Source organism: Eschrichtius robustus, chromosome 17 (assembly GCF_028021215.1).
Source record: "Eschrichtius robustus isolate mEscRob2 chromosome 17, mEscRob2.pri, whole genome shotgun sequence".
Classification (NCBI taxonomy): Eukaryota; Metazoa; Chordata; class Mammalia; order Artiodactyla; family Eschrichtiidae; genus Eschrichtius; species Eschrichtius robustus.
In genome coordinates, this window is record NC_090840.1 from 57,300,341 (window position 1) to 57,325,352 (window position 25,012).

Below are 25,012 nucleotides of genomic sequence, written 5' to 3' on the forward strand. Positions count from 1 at the left end.
TTCAAAGGGTAGCAAAATGTCAGTGCTCTCCTGGAAGGCACTGTACAAAAAACTATGTAGTCTACTCACACCTACAGAAGAACTTGTTCTAAAATACACACATACACACACACACACCCCTGTGTCTCTCATAGGTATGTCTACACTGCTATATTTATTATTCTAAAGTCATAAATATAAGACTGAATGTTTGCCTGCACTAATTTATTTTTGTTATTAATATGACTGCCTTTTAAGAAGATAAATGCTACTTTCTTTTTTCTCTAAATAATTATTCATACAGACAAAGTGTTTGGGGATGAAAATCCTTTATTGGCCCTTTGTTTAGAAGTATTTTTTATATATGGGTGACTCCCACAGAGTTTCCCTTCCCCTGTCCAAACTCACCCACCATTTGGGATACTCTATCATTCAAATAATAAACAGGGCTACGAATACACACGCAAGCACTAGTGTACTCTGAAATTCTGAAGATTATCAGAGACTTCAGAATAAGGCTAGGCTGGGATGCTTTTATACGTCAGTGTTGCTCATCTTTAAACTCTAAAAAAGAATAGTAAATAATCAAATTATACCTATTATCCTAATTATTCATTCAAACTTCAACTGTGCTCAAAGAACTTCGAATTGAAAAGAAAAACATTTCTCATTAAGTCATTAGCATTATTTTAAGGGCAAACAACAAAATCTCATCATCACTGACTTCCTGTTCAGCCACAGCTTGTGGAGGAAGCACTCTAGTTGGCCTGGTTTGGGGAGTATTAAGATGAATATGCCAAAGTTCTGCCCTAGAGGAGCTTAAAATATAGTAAAGATGACACATGCGGCAAAGTAGCCAAAATAAAGGGGGAAATGAGAGTCCTTTAGGAGTAGCATGAAAAGCTAAGAAAGCTTCTAGGGAAAATTCCAGCAAGGCTTCACAGAAACGGTGACCTTTTATTTAGCTGGGCACCACCACATGCTCGACAACACAAAAACATGAAAACATAACGGTATGCTTGGAAATGAACTCATATGGTGTAGCTTAAGCATACAGTGCTTTCGTGGTGGTGGAAGGTTGGAAACAGGCTGTGATCAGATGGTAGAGTACCCTTGAATGTAAAGTGAAAGAAGCTGGAATTTATTCTGCAGTCAGTATGGAGACCTGGGAGGTTTGAGGTTTATTAGCAAAGAAGTAACATGATCAGATTTGTGGATCACATTGAGAAAAATTCAATGTGGCAGCATTGTAAAGGATGGAGTGAGGAAGAAGTGGATGATGGGAAATGAGTCAGTGAGGACCTGAGCTAGGAAATACCTCTGGGAATGGAGAGTATGGGGTAGATGTAAACAACATTTCTGATACCCACTAAGACTGAACAAACCAACAAAAGAAACAATAGGAAAGTCAAAGACTACAGCTAGGCTTCCAGCCTTGACACACAGAAACCCTTGAACAGAAAAAAGAAACACAGGTAGAGGAACACATTTTGGAGAGGAAGAGTAATTCCACGCATAGAAGAGGAATTGAGTTGTCAAGACTGAATGTGCATGGAATGGAATACCTATCCATGTATGAGGGTGCATGAAATATTTATCCATATGGCAGTAGTTGGGAAATCAGAGAGTAACATAATCCGGAGTTCAAAAAAAACGAGGGATAGAGTTGAAGGACTTTACATGGAAAAGGCAGTTGAGGATAAAGGGATGGATAAAATCCCCCAAGGGAAAGAATAAAGGTAAAGAAATAGGAGCCTACACCTACTCAGAATGAGGGGACCAAAGAAGAAAAATGTGCAGAATATGGGAGGTGAAGCTAGAGTGCAGTGTCACTAGCCAAAGGAAGAGACTTTCTTTGGAAAGGAGTGATAATCTCAGGGACGGGAGGGCTGTAATGTTGGCAGGGTTGGCACTGAGGTGAGTAGTGAGTATGGATGACCATTAAGAAAACCCTTTCGATAAAATGGTGGAGGTAGAAGCCAGATTGTGACAGACTGACAAGTGAGTGAATGAAAGCGGATTATTAGGCCAGACAAGAGAAGGGTTGAAGTCAAGAAAAAGATTGGAAAGTAAGGTGAGAAAGAAGGAAATTAGGAATTTTAGGATGGGGGGATAGCAGCAGGCTTGAAAAGAGGGTGACTGGATACAGAAAGGTCCTAGAGGAGAGAAGGATACATGGGGGGTGGGTCTTGGAAAGAATAAAAACACTGTATCCTTACCCATTCCCTCTCCTAGTCCTCAGCCCCCTCACCTATCCCTGTCCTGCTCTGTTGTCCTGAGAAAAAGATGAAAAATGGGAAAGACGAGTAAAAATCATTTTTAGTTACAAAAACCCAATTCTCCATAGTTACACCATGCCCCATCCCACATACCTACATATACACGTACCTGTATGCATGTAAGTAGACATGCCTTCCCTATCATATATAATTATATACTACTTATGTACTGTATTAATTAGTGCCTTCCATATTTATTCCAGCTAAAATTGTGAAAATGTATAAATATGACATGTAACACTGTATCTAATGGTCAATCCTTGATTGTGGCAGATAATGGGGAAAAAAATAATGACCATCACGACATTTTGAAAAAAGAAAATTTTAAACTTGACTTTTATCCCAGAGCTTACCACCTCCTTTTAGCAGGGTGGTTCTCAAGTACTCTGTCAAATGATTTGTCTGTCATCTATTTCCTGAACTTGGGAGGGGTAAGAGTGCTTATTTCCAGAAAAAAAAAAAAAAACTTGGTTCAAAAGGCAGTCAGTTGGAAGAAAAGAAGTAAAAAGCCTGGATAATCTATAAACTGTCCAGTTAGTCTCTGAATAAATCAAGAGGTAGTTTTGCATTAAGAAATTAGAAGCGTCGGGGCTTCCCTGGTGGAGCAGTGGTTAAGAATCCGCCTGCCAATTCAGGGGACACGGGTTCGATCCCTGGTCCGGGAAGATCCCACATGCCACGGAGCAACTAAGCCCGTGTGCCACAACTACTGAAGCCCGCGCGCCTAGAGCCCGTGCTCCACAACAAAAGAAACCACAGCTATGAGAAGCCGTGCACCACAACCAAGACTAGCCCCCGCTCGCAGCAACTAGAGAAAGCCGGCGCACAGCAACGGAAGACCCAACGCAGCCAATAAACAAATAAATAAATAAAATAAATCTATTTTTAAAAAAAAGAAATTAGAAGTGTCATCTCCAACTTGTGATTTCTGTAAACATTGGATTGGACCAAAGCTAGATTTATAAACAGATAACGAAAGCCAGAAGAAGTGGAGGCCTGAGGAAATGTCACCTATTCTGAATCACTTCCAAATTTCAAGAGAGGAATAAGATGTTGGTTGGGGAAATGGCAACTTTCTAACCTCTGTGCACTGGTAAGGTACTGGCCAGAAAAACTCAGAATTATGCTGGAAGAAAAGCCCATTAACAAAAGAACAAAAGAAAAGAAAGAACATATTTATGCTGCAAAGTTAAAACATCACATGAGCTTCTCTGAAACACTCTAAACTTAAAAAAGCAGGCCTACAAATGTATTCCGAAGCTTTTAAGCGTAGGTTAATATGTTCCATGTGCCATTTTGTATTTTGAAAGAATACTGTGAGAAATAAGCTATCATTAAAAGTACTTGTAAAACCTGTAAATATCTCCACATCTCCTCATTTGATTTTTTAAAACACTAATTAATTCAGCCCTATAAGGTTTAAGAGAAAATGTAGTGTTTTGTTTTGTTTTGTTTAAACAACCGAAGTTGCCAGTAACATACCACCTTATTTGTGATAAACACTTCAGTTTCATGGAAGAAGCCAAATCTAATCATAGGAAAATGAGCAGTTATGGAGAGAGAAGCTGAGGCTTCAGGAGGGGAAAGGCTATGGCGGGAAACACTTGTCATACCATGCCCCCTACCCTCAGACCACCAGAAACACAATTACATGTCTGGGAGCCTTGCTGCTTTTAAAGAATTTCATCAAGAAGTTTTCAGAAACCCCTGGTGAATTTGTGACTGGGCATATCAATAGAATGAAGGAGATATAAAATGAAATCACTACATACTAAGCTCAAGAAATCCCAGAAGACCATAATAAAGTTATGATTTGTCTATCTACCTTTCAGTAATTCGGCCTGAAATGTGGCTTACAACCATTCCAAAAAATAAAACAAATCGAATAACCCAGTTTACCATACAAATAAATCATAAGAGGTCCCAAGACAGATACAGGCCACAGGGTTAACAGTAGCTAATAATGACTATGATTTTGAAGGGGGCTGGAGGGTGAGGGGGCCAATGAGTTCTGATTGTTACCACATAGACACAACATGAGTTGTCAATCAGCTTTTCAAAACGTTGGCATGTGTCTCCCCTCTACAAGATATTCATTCTCACTACTGTGTTTGTGCCTTACTTTCAAGATGTACTGCTGCCAGGCCCCAGTAGTGATTATCAAATGCACTTTTATTGTATGATTTTGTTTTCTAAATAAGCAGACAAAAGGACTAGTAGATGGCTAGTGTTGTCTATGATAGTCTCTCCCATACACAGTTTTATCTGACATTCTGGTCTCTAATCCTCTGGCCATATTTTGAAATAAAGCATAAAGTTAAATGATATATTTGCTCTCTATTCCAGACTGGATGCAATTGATTTTAACTGACTAAATTATCTGATCTCTGCCAAGAATTTTATTTCATTAAGAAAATGATATTATAGAACATCTGAGATCATAGAGCAGACTAAACATAATGCCAAAGGAGTTCTGAGAATGCTCCACAGTGAAGGTTTGATTATTTGCAGATGGAATATGAAAAAAAGAAAAAGAATCAGATCCCGGGCATTAGCCTAACCAATCCTGGTATCACTGCTGCCGACATCACAGCACAAAGCCAAGAAAATAACTGATCTTCTAAGCCACAACACCTTTTTTTAATGTACTAATCACTTCTCTTCCTAGAAAGTAATACTTAACTGCCACTATCCAAAACAAAGGGAAAGGGGGAAATGTTGGTACCGCAATAGGCTCTAGCATGTCAACTGTCACTGCTGACATGATTTGGCTAGTAGTCAAGCATTCACCGAGGAACTAATTTAAATCAATCTCCTTTGGGAAAGCCAATTGTTTGGTATGCGCAACAATTGGTGTAGGATCAATCAGTGGACATGAGATCAATTAAAACCAGCTTAAGCCTGTGAAGAGGGACAATTCACACAACCTGAGTTAGATCTCTATTCATTTCAATACTCTCACAATGCAATCCTTAAGCTTCCTTGCAAAGCAGAAAAGCTACTATCACCCTACACTGTCTAGCCAGCACTTTAAGTAGTTCCACTTTTAATTAAAAACACAGTACGCCCTTTGTTGGTACAGATAGTGTGGTCACTTTTAAGGGTTGCAGTTATTTTAGCCAGAAGCTTGAGATTTGGGAAGGGACATCTGTTAAGGAAAACTCACACATTTTGATAGAATTTTTTCTTTACAACCTTACCAGTTTACATGTACTTGAAAGCATTTGAATCTTATTAAATTGAGAGGTTTGTCTGGCAAAAGTTACTACTGCACACTTTAGAACTGGGTTTCTAAACGTCAGCACTTGGGGATGTGGTGGTAACTGCCATGAGATTTTGCTAAAGCAGCTTTGAAACAAATAGGTTTTGCGTCAGATACTTAAGGAGGTATAGGCAGAACTTTGGAGATGGCACTGCAAAGGAAAGCATGCAGTATCGCTTCTGGCCGCAGGAGTGCTGTAATGTCATGTTCCACCGAGGAGCATCTCTGCATTAAGTTCTACTAAAGCAACATGCTTGATTCTTCCCAGTTCAACCACAATGGGGCAGGCAATGTGGATCAGAAAGACATCGCTGAATTAGCAAGTCATCTAATAAACAAGAATTTGGCAAAGGATTTTAGAGATTTTGTATTTTGAACATTTTAAAGCACTTTAGTCTTTTCAACCAAATAGGCTGCAGTGTCTACTTGGGGGCAGGGGGTGTGGGGTGTAGGGAAGCCTCTCCAAACACTTTGACCACTTAGACCACAGTGTAATCAAAAATTGCCAGTTCTACCAAGTGATACCTGGAAAGAAAATACCGGAGTGGAGAAAGGAGGCAGAGGGGAGGTGAAGGAGATGGAAAGGGACTTTGGCAAGACTGATATCAGTATCAAACTTTCATGGCCTCTGGGAAGAAGTTCCTCCCTAGTACATTTATTCAGAAAAACTTCTGAAAATAAGCATTTTCCAAATGTCAGAAATGAAAGACAAGGAGAGTAAGAGAAATGAGGGCGAGAGAAAGGGGTATCCTTCTCATAAACCACAGTTTCATAGTGTCAATTGGAGAGCAGAGGCGGCGGAAATGGCACACCACCAAGTTATCCTGAGCTCTGCCCTCTGGCCGGCCAACCTTCAGCCCTGCGGGTAGGTGAGAACAGCTTAACGACGTCCTAAAAAGCTTTGAAAAATTAGGGCGCAGAAAGCTCTCTCCAAAATCTGGAGGCAGGACTGGAGATTCCATGAAACGAGTTGTAAATAAACCGCATCACAAGTCGAGTGAGACGTTCATATCCCAGAAAAATCAAAATCTGTTAACCTCAAGACAAATTCCAACTGCGCAAAAGTCCAAACTGCACGACCACGACTGATAAACTCTAAGGGGCTGCTGTGCACCTTCCGTGAGGCGGTACTGCAAGGTGGGGCTGTGCGTGCTGGGAGCGGGGGTGTTGCGGTTTGTGTTTAAATCCTTCAGCGGACTTCACTGGGTTTAGCGGCCCTTCCCTTAAAATGCAGTTGGATTAGCTGCAGCCGCAGCAGGACTCGGAGACAGAAATACGGGCGCACTAAATCATCAGGAAATCTAGCTTTCTGAAACCTTTCTAAAAGCTTCCACTCGCCGCCCCACAGTGCACACAGGTGATGGAGAGGGAGGAGGAGGTTAAGAAGCCGCAGGTGAGTTTCACTGAGTGCCGGCACCTCTCTCAGAAGTAGCTGCTTTTGAGGGGAGTAAACAGAGAGGGCAAAGTCGGGCCTGTCTCCAAAACATCACCCTGCAAGCAATTGTTCCCCCCCCCCCCCAAAAACCTGCGCACGAGTTGCCGCTCAATGCACTAAGTTCAGGTCGTCATCCCATCTAGTTTTAGCGTCCAGAAAAAGAAATCAATGTTGCTCTAAAAATGCAGGTCCTCCACATCGACTTGGTACCTGTCCCCAGCTCTCTATCCCACACGCGCGCGCAGTCACACACACACACACACACACACACACACCAACACACACACACCAACACACACACACAGAGTAGTAGGCCGTGTCCAAAGCTATCTGGGGTCAGGACTTGGGGCGCACGTGGATGGTGAATGTAGAGAAAGATGAGCTTCAGGGGAGATGGTTGAGAGGACTAAAAAGAGAAAAAAGACAAAAAGAACAAGAAAAAAGGATGCCAGGTTTTAAAAAAAGAGCGAGACCGAAAGAGAGAAGAGTTCCGAAGTAGAAGCTCGGCAGTCAACGGGGGTACGGACCGCAGCGCTCAGCCCTGAACTCCCGCAGGACGCCCGGCTCGCCGCGCGTCTCGCTCCGGCTCGCCGCGCCTTCTGAGGACGGAAAAGACAGAGCGTTCGGCGGAGCTCTGGAGACCGGAAAGCGGGGAGCGGTGGCGCGCAATGGCGGGGGGTGCAGGGCACGGCCCTGCCCACCTGAGCCCCTGAGCGAGCGCCGCCACCCGCGCCCCTGACCCCGACCCCACGCGCCTCCGGCAGGGCAGAACCCACCTCTCTTACTGCGTCTCCATCGATTGCCTTGGCAGTGGCTGTAATCCATACAGTTCAGGATGATGAGGGCAAAGGAGAAGAGACGAAACTGCATCTGGGCGGTCGGGCGGGGGAGAGACGCCTCTCAAAGTCGGGGAACTGGAGGGCTCATCCGAGGAGCCGGCGCCGTCCGCGCTGTTGAGGAAGACGCCGAGGGGGAGTCGCCACTAGCCCAGGGGCCTGCACTGGTCAGTTCGGCGCAACCAGCATCTTTCCGCCTTGAACCTGAGAGACGAGGAGGAGAAGCCGGGTGGAGAGAGGCCCAGGGAGGCAGCTGCCTCTTCACGCGTCCCAGTTTAAGAAGGGGAGGGAGGGAGGGGGGAAGCGAACCCACTGCCTGGCAGGAGCTGCGGAGCAGCTTAACCCCGAGCGCACAGCTGCCTGCAACTTGGAGAGGAAGGTGATTACAATCAGTGAATTAGCAACCTCTGCAGACCTATAGGCTCCGACCCGGGGGAAAGGACTTTGCGCGGGCGCTCCGGAAAAGAAAAGAGCTCCACAGTTCCCGAGGGTGCAGGGTTAAAGGCGCACTCTTCGGTCCTTTGGTCCCACAGTGGGGTACCCAAGCGCCGTGGTCGCGGTGGCCAGGCGCGGGTCGCCTACCGTGAGCACTTACGTCTCAGGCTGTGCGGCGTGCCTAGGCGCGGAGCTCCATCCAGGGCTCGGAAAGCCAGACGCCTCGCTAGCACGTGGGCTGGGGAAAAGTTTGCTGAGACCCGCCGGGAGCGCCTAGCAGCTCTGGGATCCCGTCGCCTGCCTTTGGTTCGAAGTGCCCGGAGGGTCCTCTGGACTGACCGCGCCTAGCAGGAGCGCGGCGGGGCGGGCGGGTCCGCAGCCTCTGGGATGCTGCGTCCCCGCCGGTGAGTGCGATCCTACGGCAAGGGTTACGCCCGCTCTCACTCTCTGGGTCCCTGTCCAATTGTGCGGTTTCCAGAGCTCTCTCCACAGCCACTTCACAGCTAAGGTTTCTCCGTTTCCAAGCTGTGGGGGACAGAACGCTCCCGGGAGGCCGAAGGGATGGCGAGCTCACTTTCCGATGGAGATGCAGTCGGGCCGAGGCTCGGGATGCTTGTATAAGTAGGTGGTGCTGTGGTCCAAGGCAACTAAGTCAGGGCTGCCTCGGAGTTCCTGGGTCCTAAAGCCAGAACTTCTCCGGTTTCCCTGAGGTCCTAAAGAGCGCTGACAGCCTCCAGCGAGCCTAACCCCCGGCGAATCCCCTCCGGGCTTTCCTGGAGTAGGTGGCTGAACTGAAGAGTAGCTGAGGTGGAGGCGCCCCCTGACTGTGCTGGCCCGACAGCCCAGCTGTCTTCACCCCCAAGGCGTCTTCTCCGCTGCTCCGGGGTCGGCTCCAACCTCAGCGCCGACCTTCCAGCAGGAAGATCTGACTGACTGACGGCTTCTCCTAAACCTTCCTTTCCGAGCTCCCGGCCGGGACGGCTGCTTCTAAAGTGGCGTTTAAACTTGAGCCGCACCCCGAAAGATGCCACACCTCTGCCACTCTTAAGTTTTACTTCTTGGCTTTGATTTACGGGAAGATGTTAGCAAGGCTGAAACTAAAATGCGTCTTCGGTTTAGGGAGTAAAAAGAGTATTCCAATACTTTGCTTATCCTTAGAGGTTGTATTTCTTGACTTTGTGTCTCCTCCAGAAAAACTTACGAAAACCTTTGATCCCTTTCTTGGAGTACGCTAGAAATTGGGGCCTTGGTTCTTCAAAGAAAAGTTCAGTTTCTACCGAAGTATTTCTCATTCATAATCCTCCTCCCTCCCCCACCCTCAAAGTCTCCTGAATTGAACTTTTAGGTGCCTTGAGTTTGGGGAATACTCTGTTTAACAAAGTATTACATTAAATACACTTACGCTATCTGATTTCATTCTGGTGAAATCTTCTGTCCTGAATTCATTACTGTAGGAATGAATGTATTTACCCCCTAGGCAAAAGATAAGAATTTATACTGCTAACCATGGCTGTAGGAATGTTTGCAAATATTACCACAGGTACCATATTATTATGCTAGCATTTTGTATCATTTAAATTTCTTTCTCTATGCCTTCAGTTTCAGAAGATGTTCAGAAGTTTGGAGACTTGAGACAATCATATAGAAACAACAAGAATATTAAAATAGTCATGTTTATTAATTGTTCCATTAATGCCTATCCATAACTATTTTTATGGAATCACTATTACATAGCAGTATTTATGTGCTAAGAATTTTAGTGTTATTCACTTTATGTATGTCTGAGAACACCCAAGTCAATCTGAGTTGAAGTCCCTGGTCCCATTTCCCAGATAAGAAAATTCAGCCCCTGAGAATGGCCCATAGGGCACAAGTAGAGCTGACAAAGCACATAACAGCAACAGTGGATCTGTTTCTCAGCTTTCAGAGTCTTTGATTTTTGTCACAGAATTTGGAAGTGATTGGAAACATTTCAGTTTAGGGAGTGGCCCAGCACTTGACATGATATTCCAGTGAATATCCCCCAATCATCAGAAATACCATTTCTCGCATACACTCACACATGCACACACCAAATTTATTGCACTTCTAAAGGAGTTAAATCCATGAAAGAGCAAAGTCCTCTATAAATAAGCCATCTACCTTTCTGTACAGCCTTGGGACTCATTCAAGGTTAGTGGTCATCAGTGTCTTTTAAAATATATAAAGACAAAAATAAGCAGACGACCAAGTAGATCTAGCTCTACCATTAACCACCTGGGTCATTTTGGGCAAGTCTCTGATCTGTTTCCTTGTTGGTATTTTTAGGAAATTAGAACAAGATCTCTTTCACCCCTACCCTGTTCTAGTTTACAATCAATTTTCTATATCTATCAAGAAGTTTGCTACAGAGTCTAACAGTGTCAGGACAAACTCATCATTGATGAGTTTTCAATATAGAAAGATGAGAGTTAGCCACTGTCATCCTTAAATTTACAGACCACTTTCAATCTCTGTCTTCAAAGGTTACTTTCCAAAATTTTAATCATTTGGGTTGCACTGATGGCATTTTTTAAACCAGAGATACTTTTCAGTTTAGTGAACTCCTAGATCCACTTCACAAAAAAGAATTTTAACAGCACCACTTCTGCTGAAGATAGGTTAATGCTCTTAACAAGACAAGAATGGGCGCTAGAAGTAAAGAAGATTCCTAATTCCTTTCACCTTGTGCTCTCTCCTGGTCTGTCTCTGCTTTTTAAAGGACACCACGGAACTTCAAAAAAATCTGTCACACTTAGTTCTTGGGGTACTTAGAATCTCACACTTAATCTCTTTGGGCTAGTTTGTTGATAAAGCAGAATTTTTTTTTTCCTTTTTTTTTTTTTGCCATTCACTGAATATTTCTCCTGATTTCAAGAAGCCAGGAATGTTCTTGCTACTAAAAAACACATCCCTGGTGGATCCTAAACTATCATTAACTTTAACCCCGTATTTCTGTGTCCTTTCATTTCTAAACTGTTAAAGTGTTGTTGAGGCTCAGAGTTCAGTTTCTCCATCTTGGAGACTCAATGGGCTTTTTCTTCAAACTGAATTTAGACGGTGGTTTCATTAAACTCGCTTTATAAATAGGCATGTGTCTGGTGTCTGTTTACAGAGAAGTGTACTGACAAGGTTGACTTCATGCCACGCACTGGTGATAGAGAAGGTTAACTGAGTGCCGGTGGGGGGGTGGGGAGATGATGTTATAGATGAGAAGCAAGTTGCCTACTTTACTTTTTTGACTTGTAATTCATTCATACAGCTAAAATTCCATTGTTAATAAAAGGCATACAGGGAAAAGCCTCTCTACCAGCCAGCCAGTTCTCCTCCTCAGAAACAGCCAGTTATTCATGTACAACCTTCCAGGTTTTTAGTATACTTCCAGAGATATGTTGTGCTTATCAAGAAAATGTGTGTGTATACACATATATATTCTTCACCCTTTTAGGCAACTAGTAGAATACTCTATTCACTAATCTGCACCTCGATTTTTTTCATGCATCTTAGAGTTCGTTCGGTATCAGTTCATAGCAAATGTTCTTGTTGTTTTTATACAGTCACCTATCATTTCATTGTATGGTTGTATTTAGCCAGGTCCCTACTGATAGACATTCAGATTATCTTCATTCTTCTTCTGTTATAAGCAATGCTTCAATTAACCTTTTCATGGGTCATTTTAAATTTGTATTATAAATTCCTAAAAGTAGAAAAGTTGGATCAAACAGTTAGACATACCTCTGTGTGTGTGTGTATGTGTATCCTTAAAATTGCCTTCCACAGAGATTCTATCCAATTACAATGTATGAAAGTGCCCATCTCCCTATATACTGGCCAACGTGTTTTGATCTTTGATACTCCTAGGCAAAAAGTGGTATCTCAATGGTTTTAATTTTTATTTCTTTTCTTTTAAATGAAATTATGCATCTTTAATATGCCCAAGCAATTTATGTTTCCTTTTTCATGAATTCTCCAAAGATATCATTTACCTCTTTCTCTGCCCTTGCTCACTTAATTTTGCTTTGTAGAACATATATATATATATATAATCTTTTGTTATTTGAGTTGCAAATATTTTTCCAGGTTTTTTACTTTTGATGTACATTACTATGCTAAAACTTTTAAAATAATCTTATGTAGTTAAATTTGTCAGTCTTATCTTTATAGTTTCTATGTTTGTGTTACACTTGTAAAAAGTTCTTCCCCATGCCATTCTTTTTAAATTTTTATTTGGGATCTTTCTAAGACACTTTTTTTGACATTAAAAACCATAAGATGTTAGTGATTTTATGACAGTATGATGTGGCTGCAATAGAATAGAGCTTACATTTTCTAAATCTTTCCTAAGTATTTATGTTCACAGATTTGGTTGACTTTGGCTCTGACTCTCATTTTCATTAGCTAATTGATTTAGAGTTCTCTTATCTTTTATGTTATCAGATTCATATCCTCAGATTTAAAGTTTCCCACAATCTTCTGATTCACTGTTGAAATTTGGTGGTGTCATACTTATTCTTCCAGTCTAGAATTTATCCGTTACTTACTTTGAAACAAATTATGGCATTTTTGTCATTGTATCAAAATTGATATTTTTTTTCTGTTAAGTATAAGCTGAATGTCCATTTTGCTAGCTGCATGTGATAACCTATGTTCACTTATTATATTCTGTATGAAATAATTAAATTAATTGATACAAAAGATCTTCAACCAGGTCACTGACCAGTCCTTATCCAGGCTAATTTGTTGTTTTTAAAAGCCACATCATAATCACTTATTTAACATTTGAAAAATGTGTAAATATTTGACTCCTCCAAATATTAATACTATGTCCTGCCACTTGAGAACTCTTCAGTAGACTGATGTGATAAGGCCTATTTCTCATTTTGTTCTTCATCCCCATGGAAGAGATCCAGGAGACTCTCTTCAAAGGAAGTCCAACTCAGACCAGCTCATAAGAAAAAAACTCAAGATTTGACCTGAAGCTTTAAAATTATTCCCTTTATTTAATCTTGTGCACTCTGAACTCTTTTGAACTAAAGTAGTGTCATTTCCATCCTTTTTGTGTGAATGTGGTTGCTGGAAGGAAGTGTTACTACACTTGGTTAATAACAAGAGATAAAGATTCTCAGCTATTTTAAGAATGAGACACAGTTTTCACTAATAGACGAGAATGTCTCTTTTCACTGTTCGTGGACACTCAATTAGTTATGCTAATTGAGATGAACAATAGGACAAGCAACCCTAAGAGCAGGAAACACCCTCCCCAGAACTTTTTTCAGTATTGATATCCCAAGTAGATCCACCTCTCCTAAGCAATTGATTTGTCTTTAACTTATGGTTATAATGAACTGTGTTACTATTCAAGAGCAAATTTGTGGTTTACCATCAGCAAGTATACAAAATGGTCAGGTACTTTATGTACTAGTCTCATTTCTTGCTCCATTTTTTTCTCACTTATTTTTAATGTTGTATTTTGCAGTATTATTATGCATCTTCATAAGCTGCTTTAATTTTGGAACAATATAGAAAATTTAAAAATAATAATTCATACCTTATACACATGATAATATAAATATATATATGTCAAAGAATCAACATAGGGGTTCTAGTTGCTGATTACGTCTACTCCAACCGTTCATTCAAGAACTGAGGAAATAGCCATGGCATGAATTTGGGGACCCACTAGGCGCATTGGGAGATGAACCCAAGCCCAAACTCTATCAATTACCCAGTCTTCATAAGCCCCTTCTCTTGACATTTTGGGTGTCAAGAAATTAACCAAAGTCTAGTTATTTCCCCCTCCCCAAAACACAGTCATCTGAGTAAATGGCTCCAGGTCCTGTGGGGGGAGACCAGGAGAAAGATTTACTGTGAGAGTCCTTGCTCAAGAGACCTACCTGAACTTGTCTTCATTCAAGGAGCTCTGGGGCTGTGAACCGGCTCAAGTCTGGGTTTGTTAAGGGGCTGTGACTATTGTGGTGACTCCAGTTACACTTCTGTAAGCCAGACCTAAAGTTTTCCTGTTATACAAATCAAGACTTCAGTAGGCTGTCCATCTACTTCAGTCCTAGATAAAAGTAACTTATAAGTACCAATTACAATCACATAAGTAGCTTCAGAAACACACACTATAGCAATAAGTATTTCTTCCTTGATTTGATATAAATAACAAATATCAATATTTTGTCATCTCCCACTCCTCTACTATTTAACATAAGTTGTGTAAATTGTATTGATAGTTAACCTCATATCTCAGTATTTAAACTACAGAATATGAAATAGCGAGTGACTCAGCTAAAAGAATGAATTTCACCCCAAGATTAATAAAGGGACATCTGATACTTTGGGTATCCTCTTTTGGGAAGCCGGTCTGTATGTTTTTGTGCAGGTAGCTGTGCCATGTACTGTAGAAGCATAAATTTGCATTTATCTTTATTTGGAAGTTAAATGTGGTTAAAAGACGTATGTACTGGATGCCAGATTGTCAAGAGATGGACTGTTGTGGTTTACACTATCACTTGGGTTAAGTTGGGAACTGTATTTCTCAAATCCTCTGGTATGTAATGCTTTTAGGTTGGAGCTGAATAAAAGAGGAATTTACATGGGATTTGGGGGGACAGAAATGAAACAGTGTTCAAGACTTTCTTGGAGGTCTTTTTTCAGTACGATTCAGTGATGGACAGAAGCCTAGGTATACAGCAGGTACCAGCTTGAAACTCACTCTGCTCTACATCCTGCTCTTCTTCTGAGTGCTGAGCCTGCTTATCCAGAGCCCCCAGGCCCACTACCAGATGACCAGCTGCAGAGGCAGTAGATTTCCAGAGACCTCTCCACAAATTCCCCCTTTGCCATCACACTGTGGTGGTTGGGCACACTTGGCTTCTCAGACATATTAGTGACTCTTCTTTTTCCCTCCAATTCCCCTTCCAGATCTTCCCTTCCTCAGCTTCTCTCACAATCATATAAGATCTAGTTCCTATAATAATTCCATCTGTAACACCCAGTGACTCTGCTCTCCTGACTGAACCATGGCTGATGTAACTATTATCAATTGATTTTTCCACTATTAAATATGAGAACTTATTCCCTTTTCCTCCTGTTTCTTTCCTATACACCATCCTCCCCCCACCCACCAACCCCATCCTTCAAATATGGCTAGATCAATATTGAGTGGCTATGTCTGACTATGTTATTCAGAGCTGAGTCATGTAGTAAACTGGACTACTGTTACTTTCCTGTGCAACTTTTTGTTTTCTCTGAAATTATCATTACCTTGTTTTCTCCTCTGCAGAGTTTTCTGTGACTTACAAAAAACTGAACCCAAACATTCTTCTGGTCATCTTAATAACCTCTTATGTTCCTTCCTACCAAGTAGATCATCAGTTTCATTTTCTTCAAGTTCCTCTTGAAGGCTCTGGCATACTTCTGCTGGACTGGTTACCCTTTGTGCCTGATACACAGTTGTCATTCTGGGATGTCCCTTTACCATCTTCCTGGGGATTCCCTTTTTCTTTCACCTCTGGTGGATTTTCTGTTTCCTATGTCCCATGTCTTCCTCTTTCCTAGTTAATCCTTCATTGTGGTGGAGGACATTCTCCAGGAGTTTCCTGAAAAATTTTGTATAGGGGTAAAAAATTTTTGAGACTTTTGCATGTCAGAAATGTCCCTATTCTACTCTCACAACTGACTATTTGGATAATATAAAATTTTATATTGAAATCATTTTTCTTTAGTAGTTTGAAAACATGACTCCATTGCTTTTTACTTTGCAATATTGCTTGGAGAAGGCCAAAACCATTCTAATTACTGATTCTTTCTCATGTTCCTGTCTGCAGCCCACTCCCAGAAGATTGAAGGGCTGAAATTTCACTGAAACTACTTTGTCATGGATGTTTTTTCATTGATATTGTTAGAGGTTTGATGGCCCTTTTAACCTTAAAATTCATGTTTTTCAGTTCTATAAATGTTCTTTAATTATTTGTTGTATGATTCCACCCCTTCCCCACCCCGCCACACACACACACACACACACATTTTTCTCTCCTCCTTTTTTGGGAATACCTATTGTTCACATATTGGACATCCTAGAGTGGTCCTCTAATTTTCCTATATTTTCTCTCCTATTTTTCATCTCCTTGTATTTTTTCTCTACTTTCTGGAATATTCCTTCAACTTCATCCTCCAAGTCTTCTAATGAGTTTTCCATTGCTCTTCTCACTTTGTTTTTAATTTCCAAGAGCTCTCTTTTTTGATTTTAAAATTTTCTTTACTGTTCAGAGTCTTGTTTATTCCAAGTTGTTGTTTGTTTTGGTCTTTATCTTTCATCTTTGAGGCTTTTCCTGATATTTTAAATTCTTGGCTATTTGCTTATATTTAAAAGTGAGAGACTAACAAGCTGATCTTTTAAAAAAATTCTTACCACTTGGGTGATGCTTGCCAACTTGAGATTTACTGTATGGTAAATACGGACCATAAGTAAACTGACTGAGGCATTTATTGGAAAGAATCAAAATATAATTTATTTAACTATTTTCACTAGATTTGGTTAGATTCCCAGAGAAAAGTTTTCCAATATTCTGCAAAGAGGGAGGGTTGAGGGGCGGCAGTTATTGTCTTGTCTTTAATTCTTCCTTTCCTTGTGGATTTTCTCCCTCCCCTTTTGAAAAACTTTTGAAAAACTTATTTCACTTAAGTTTTGAAAAACTTTTGAAAAACTTATTTCACTTAAGATTTAGTAAGGTTTCAGGAGAGAAAAAAATTAAAGGCATGTGAATCCACTTTATTGTTACTTGTCTTTGTTTTTCTTTTATTCACTCAACAAATAATGATTGAAGTCCTATATTTTGACACTGCTATGGGTGCTGAGGATACAGCAGTGAGAAAGGAAGACAAGATCCTTATGGAGCCTATATGCTAACTGGGAAAAGATAAACAATAAAAAGCAAATACACAGGATTGTCTTTATTTCCCTAAGTGTTTATTTTAACATTTATTTTGATGCAAGTTCAAAAAACTCCCACATACTCTTTTCCAAACATCATTAATAATTTAAATTTTACTGCATTTGCTTTTCATTCACTTTATCTCTACAGTTATACATATTTTTTCTAAACCATTGATGAGTAAGTTTTAAATATGATCTGTTAGTCCTAAATACTTCAGTGTATACTCCCTGAGAACAAGAACATCCACTTATATAACCTCAACATTATCAAAATTAGGAAATTTAACATTGATAAAATATCATTACCTAATTCACAGTCTATATTCAAATTTTCTCAGTTGTCCAATATGCCCTTTATAGCTACTGATTCCTCAGCCTGGGCTTGAATCCAGGATCACATGCTACATTTAGTTGTCATGCCTCATTGTCCTCTTTAGCCTAGAACTGTTTCTCAGTCTTTCTTTGTCATTGATGGCCTTGATATTTTTGAAAAACACATTCTATTTTGTTGAATGCCCCTTAGTTTGGATTTGTCTAATATTTCCTCATAATTAAATTAAGGTTATGCCTTTTTTGGGAAGAATACTATAAAATTGATGCTGTGTCCTTCTCAGGGCATCACATCAAGAGGAACATTCTGCTGATCTATCCTATTACCTACTACTTGATTAAGATGTTGTCTGCCAGGATTTTACATGGTAAAGTCACTATTTTTCCTTTTGAGATTAATAATTAATTTGTGGGAAACACATTGGATTATGTAAATATCCTCTTTCTCATCAAACTTTAACCCCTACTTTTGTCATCCATTAATGATTTATTAATTGATAATTCATTACTGTGATGTAAAGAGGGTAAATCACTTATTACTCTGATGGTTGTCAAATGGTGATTTTCTAACTCCATTATTTCTTCTACATTTATTAGTATTTATTATTATTATTTATTATTTACATTTATTATTCTACTGTAAGGAAAAGCTTTCTCTTCTCCCTGATCAATTGACTGATATCAGTATGGACTCATAGATTCTTATTTTGCTCAATGTGATATACTGTGTTACTACTATTATTTTGAGTCTCAGTTTGACCCAAATTTGGCCTGTGGAGAATATTAAGCTGGGTTCTGTGCTTCAAAGATTCTTTAAGTACTTTTTCACTTTTAGGCGCAACCATAACTTCCAGACTTATCTTGTGTTTTCCCTGTTCCAGCCCTGGAATAAGCCCTGCTTTTCTCCAAGCAACCCTGGTTCCTTTTAGTGGAGAATTATATTTAGAAACCAAGATCTGGGTACTTGGTATATGCAATTCTACTGGCATGTCATAGCTTCTACTTCTTCTTAGCATCAGAGTTAAAATCATGAGTTCTTTATATACACCCCTCATTCCAATCCAACAGCACAGAGTTCATTCTAGCCTTTTCTATTTCCATATTTGTAACTCCCTCTGCAACAGTGATAAATGTAAATTGGAAATACCTATAAAGAGCAATTGCTGCTGTTGTGTGAATATCAAGAAAAGCTTCACCAGAGATGTACATAAGCTTGGTCTTGAAGGCTAAGTAGGATTTTATCAGGGAAGCAAGAAAGGGCATTTAAGTCAAAAGTGATAGAAAGAGGGAAAGCCAAGATATAAAGAGAAATAGCTGGCTAATAAACCAATGTGCTAATGGAGTGGGGCATGAAGGGAGGGAAGATAAGGGTTTAGACTGGCAAAGTTGATAGCAGCCAGATTGTAAGTGAATGGACTTCCATGGTAATGAATAGGAATTTTACCTTCAATACGAACTGAATTTTTTTTATAGCGGGAGTTGTAACATACTCAATTCTACCTTAAGAAGATAATTACTTTGGCAGTACTGAAAATGTATTGGAGGCAGTACTGAAAATGTATTGAAATGTATATATGAAATGTATATATATATACATGTATAATGAATATACATGTATATATAAATGTATAATGAAATGTATATATGACTATATTATATATGACATATATATATATACACACACACAGTTGATTCTCATTATTTATGGTAGTTGTGTTCTACAAAGTCACCATGAACACAGAATTAGCAAATACTGACCCATTGCTCCTTGGAGAAATACCGAGTAAGATTCCTGCAAGCCTCTGATCACTTTTCATCAACCAATCAATACATAACCTTGTTTTACGTGTATTTTGCTTTAAAGACACCATATTTAATATGTACTGTTAATTCACTAACATCCTACTCACAGCAACAGCACTATAAACTCACACCTGAATGAATCTTATTTAACACGTATTTTTTCCGTAAGGCACATCACAGCCTTCTTGCATTGGGGGACACTAGACAGCACTTCAACACTACACTTGGGGACCTTTCTAAACAATGAAATTACCAACAAAAAATTTTAAAATGTGAAAAATGTGGCACTAAATAGATCACAAAAAGGATACTTTTTCACAGTATGAGAGCTGAAACAAGAAGGCAGAATGCTACCTTGTTTGACCTCAGCTGGGAATATGAACATCAGGTGACTTAAATTTTTGCCACTCTGTGCATGTCCACAAATGACCATGAAAGCACCAGGAATATTGATTTTGAGGCTACAAATAAATTTTCGTGAGTAGGCAAATTTGCAAATACAGAATCTACAAATAATGAGTATCGACTATATATACATGTATACATACATATGTATGAAACTAAACCAGTGCAATGTTAGTGGAAATGGGAAGGAAGGATTTGATCGATTAAATGTGGGAATGGGGAGGGTAGAAGGCAAAGATGATGCTGAAGTTTCTATTTTGGAAGACTGGGTAAATGTTAATGTTATTACCAAAAAATATAATCCTGAAAAAGAGTCTGGAGGCAAGAGATAATACAATTTTGGAAATGTAGAATTTTAGAACAAGGGCAACATCCTGGTAGAGATAGTCAGTAATCATGAAAATGTGGAACTGGAGCACCTTACAGAGGCCATAACTAGATATAAAATTTGATTATCAGGTACATATAGAGTACAATTGAAGCTGTAGGAATAGAAGAGATTGCTTGGGTAAGGAGGCAAAAATCCAAAGATAAAACCTTGAAAATATATACTAAATTTAAGGGGTATAGTGGAAAAGAACCAATGAAAAAGCCAAGGAGAAATATGGGGGGAAAATCTCAAATCTAAGGGGATTATAAGAACAATAACAAGTAAAGAGGCTAGTTAATGTTCCCCAAGCAGGACAGGAAGTAAAGGAAATATTATGTATGCAAACATGTATGTAATACAATTCTAAATATGCAACATTATTTGTATATTTGGTACCCCTTGCCTCTGTAACAGTCTAATTTTTATCACGCTTTAAGATGGTAGAAATAATTTAAGATTGGTTATCCTGGAAATACACCAGAGTCCAAATGGACCAAGAAGGTCGTTTTTTGGAGAAATTGGAAGCGCCTCATACCATCAATCTCAAGGCAGAGAAAGAAAGATATGTACCAAAGATCATGAAAAGTTGATCCATGATGTCACATCAAGAAACATAGGTTTGGGACTTCCCTGGTGGCACAGTGGTTAAGAATTCACCTGCCAATGTGGGGGACATGGGTTCGAGCCCTGGTCGGGGAAGATCCCACATGACATGGAGCAACTAAGCCTGTGTGCCACAACTACTCAGCTTGCTTGAGCACTAGAGCCCGCAAGCCACAGCTACTGAGCCCACATGCTGCAACTACTGAAGCCCGCATACCTAGAGCCCATGCTCCTCAACAAGAGGAGCCACTGCAATGAGAAGCCCACGCACCGCAATGAAGAGTAGCCCCTGCTCACCGCAACTACAGAAAACCCGCATGCAGCAACGAAGACCCAATGCAGCCAAAATTTAATTAATTAATTAATTAATTTTTTAAAAAGAAACATAGGTTTGTCTATCACATTCCAGTAAGACCTATTCATAAGCAAAGTACGGTGAAAGAGCAGGGGCAGAAAACTGGGAGAGTGGACAACAGAAAGAAAGGATCAGGAATGATGAAGCGTTGACCAGGGTTTTCAGGAAGAAGACTTCCAGTTCCTAGGAATGGCAGGCTGGGCTATCTGAACAACTCTCCAGCTGAAAACAACTAAAAATGCTGAATGTAATAAACATCTTTCTAATAGCCACAAAGAGCTAAGAAGATAGTAAGAAATAACAGACCAAACAAGAGCCCAGGATGGTAAGTGAACACAAAACCACTTTCATCCTGAGGCTATTTGCCTAACACAAAAACGTGAATTTTCATTTTCTCAGGAAAATGAGGGTGTCTTGTGGGAAGGGAAATAGAAATTCAAAGGCAAGGTTCACATTAGTTGAGGAATTAAATAGGAGCTGGCAGGAACAAATTTAAAACCTGTCCAGGGAAAGAAATACATTCATGCTGAATTCACATTATTTCTAGAAATAATTTTTCAGATACAATAACCAGCACAAAATACAAGAGAACCAGATGCATACACACACAAAAATCACTGTGGATGAGAAACAACAGACAACAGACCCACAAAGACTACAAATATTGGTATAATCAAGCAAACTATAAAACAACTATGCTTTAATGTGTTTAAAGAAATGCTGAAAAACAAGCTTGACGATATCTGCAGGGTATAGGATTGACCGTGAATAAGGTAGGAAGACAAGGCTAAGGACAATAAAGTTAGGGGAGAAAACTTGGAGGATTCTGTTTGCATACATACATGCCTATATAATGAAAAAATCAATAACAATACCATCATTTTCATCAAAATGCTTTATTAAGCCCCTACTATGTAACAGATATCTGCATGTCTATTTTTCACTCCCTTCCTCTCAAGTAGCAATCTTATTTTCCTTAATAAGGAAACACACACTATAAAGAAGCCTCACCTTCCTCCAAGCTCCAAGAGTGGTAAGGAGACCCCAGACTGACCAACTGAACAATTCCATTCACCTGGTTACTGTAATTGATTCAGGAGTGGCACTGTTTTCCAAGACAGACCAATGAAAGTAAAACTTTTGCTGGAACTCCTGAAGGAGCTGGAACTGCTGAGGCAGCTAACCTGGGAGGCTGGAAGTCTGCTGGCTGTTTTGGAACCATGAGAAGAGAGTCTGCTTATAAATAGAGCCAACACGAAGAAAAGAAAACCCAAGGTAGAGGAATAGATTCTTAATGACATCCTTTAAACGTCTAGATTCTATGCCTATAGGCCAGACACATCTCCATTTTACAGGATAGTACATTCCATTTTTCTGCTTAAGTCGGTTTGAGTTGTGTTTCTGTAACTCGCAAACAAAACTCCTGGTATATAAGAACATTATTCAGAGCCCTGGGCTGGTCACCAAGGATAAAATATCTGAAAGAGGGAAAGTCAGTCTTGGAATGAAAATTTTAAAAGAGGAAATGATTAGAAAATTTAGGTAATGAGACTTATCTATTGCCAACCCATCCTAAAAATAATCTCCTTCTACTGATTTTCATAGCACTTTATCAATTACCTTATCTCAGCACTTAAAACATTTTACTTTGTATTATAGCAAGCTTTATATATCTCTCCTACAAATCTGCATACCCTGGGGAGGAAATAATCATAGAATTTCAGAGTCAGAATGTACCTTGGAGGGACTTCCCTGGTGGCACAGTAGTTAAGAATCCACCTGCCAATGCAGGGGACATGGGTTTGATCCCTGGTCTGGGAAGATCTCACATGCCACGGAGCAACTAAGCCCGTGAGCCACAGCTACTGAGCCTGTGCTCTAGAGTCCACAAACCACAACTACTGAGCCCACGTGCCACAACTACTGAAGCCCGCACACCTAGAGCCCGTGCTCCACAACAAGAGAAGCCACTGCAATGAGAAGCCCGCGCACCACAAGGAAGAGTAGCCTCCACTCGCTGCAGCTAGAGAAGGCCCGTGCACAGCAATGAAGACTCAACGCAGCCAAAAATAAATAAATAAATAAATAAATTTATATTTTAAAAAAATACCTTGGACAGACTTAGAAGGACTTTCTTATTTCATATTGAGGTAAGGACTATGTTTTATCTTGGTATCCTAGATGTGTTTAGGAGGTAATATTAATTAATTGAAGGAATGAGTTGATAAAATGAAAAGAGAAAAGGAAATAAGAAAGAAGAGAAATTAAGAAAATGGGAGAGACATAATAAGTAAAATTTATACACTTTGGGAAAGGGAGAAGAAGAGAGGTTGGAAGACAGAAGGAAAGAGAAAAAGAATAAGAGAAGATAGAAGAAATTAGAAACATTAAGCAATACTTTTGGGCATCTCCAGTTATGAGCTACATTATAACGCTTTCTTTTAGAATTTTGACCCTTCTGAGTCTTCTCTGCTTATGCAAATAATAAAATTTATTTCTTAATATCCTGAGTGCACAGTAAACGACAGAAGGAAGGATCTCTGGATGTATTCTTCACGGCAGGGGGAATCCTAATTTAAATCATGGAAGTAGGGTGGAAACTGGAAGCACCCTGGACTGACTGATGATGGGTTTATGGAAGTTCCTCTTGCTTATCCTGTTAGATTGTACTGTGGCTTTCAATGATTTGCTTCCCCTTTCCTTTAGCGTAATTATCTTACCCATTGCCATGGAGTATGAAGTGACTTCTTGTGGGAGAAACACACCTCCTTGCCCCACTGATATTCATCTTGGCCATGCAATTTGCTTTGGTCAACAGCATGTGTGACCCATGTCACACCAAAGCAGAAACCTTAAGAGCCACGATGCTTGCCCTTTTTCTTTAGATATGAAAATGACATGTTTCAAATAAGAGCTGCTGCTTTATCCTGAACCCTAGAATAAGATGACACTGGCAGCAGAGCCACAGCTGATTCTCAGACACCTTTGCTGTTCTACGTTACTGAGACTGAGGGATTATTTGTTACCAAAGCAGAGCTGACTTATACATCATTAAATTGTCTTTGATGTGCAAACCAAATCTTTTTAAAGTAAACTCCTGAGTTACTTTGTTTCCAGTACTACATGCTCTGAGATAAAACTGATGCAGAAAAAAATCTAATGTTTGAAATATAAATTTGTCTATGTTTATAAACCTTTTTTATTTCTCAATACCTATGTTGTACCTATGAAAAAGAACCATAAAGATCAATCCATAATCTGTAAAATTCACAGATCCACAATGTCTGAGATTGCAACAAAAGAAAATAACCACATATTATCCCAGCAGAAACTTAGATTGCTTTGCTCTCATTGCAGGAAAAATAGGTTACTTTTAAATGTTAGAAAAAAAAAAAATTATAAGGCAGTCTGTGTGTATAGGGAAGACCACCCCTTTCTTCACCACTACCACCATAAAAATATTTACAGACTATAAATATCTTGGTTTCAGGACTCACTGGTCATCTGATAGTTCAGTAATAGTCTCAGTGCAGAAAGAAAAATATGTTTCTTGGTTTTAGAGGAAGGAAAAGGAAAACAACTCCAATAGTTGCATTTTTTAATTCCAAGCTGCAAAGGAAATGTTTTCTTTCATGAAAAACCAGTGAAGCAAGACTCCCCTGAATTTTTATATAAAGCTCAAAAAAAAGGCAATGAATCATAGGTAATACCACTTCATAAAAGGTGAGTTTTTCATTTAAAAATGTGATAATAATGAGCAAGAGTACTACCAGGAATACAGCATGTATGTGAGTATGTATAGATTTAGCCAACCTGCTACACAGCTCTCCTCCTCAAAAAATCAGAATGACTTTTCCTTTTAATCTAAAACATAATTAATTTCATTTTCCCCTTGCTTTTCAAGTCACAGGGGAAAGAAGTAACAATTAGAGAAAAAATAAAGGAATGGTTTTTATAAGCC

At 39.8% G+C, this 25,012-nt stretch overlaps 1 protein-coding gene across 3 annotated transcripts in view; it reads right to left on the bottom strand.

Annotated features, from left to right (window-relative positions):
- RSPO2 (R-spondin 2) overlaps nucleotides 1-7,825 on the bottom strand; it is a 163,974-nt gene extending 156,149 nt beyond the window's left edge. For 2 of the 3 annotated variants that reach the window (XM_068525806.1, XM_068525805.1), the window contains exon 1: nucleotides 7,732-7,825. In XM_068525806.1, the coding sequence (XP_068381907.1) occupies nucleotides 7,732-7,825 (94 nt within the window). Of the gene's footprint in view, nucleotides 1-7,727 lie in introns of all 3 variants that reach the window. The other variant, XM_068525804.1, reaches the window with a different exon arrangement.
- Between the last annotated feature and the right edge of the window lie 17,187 nt (nucleotides 7,826-25,012).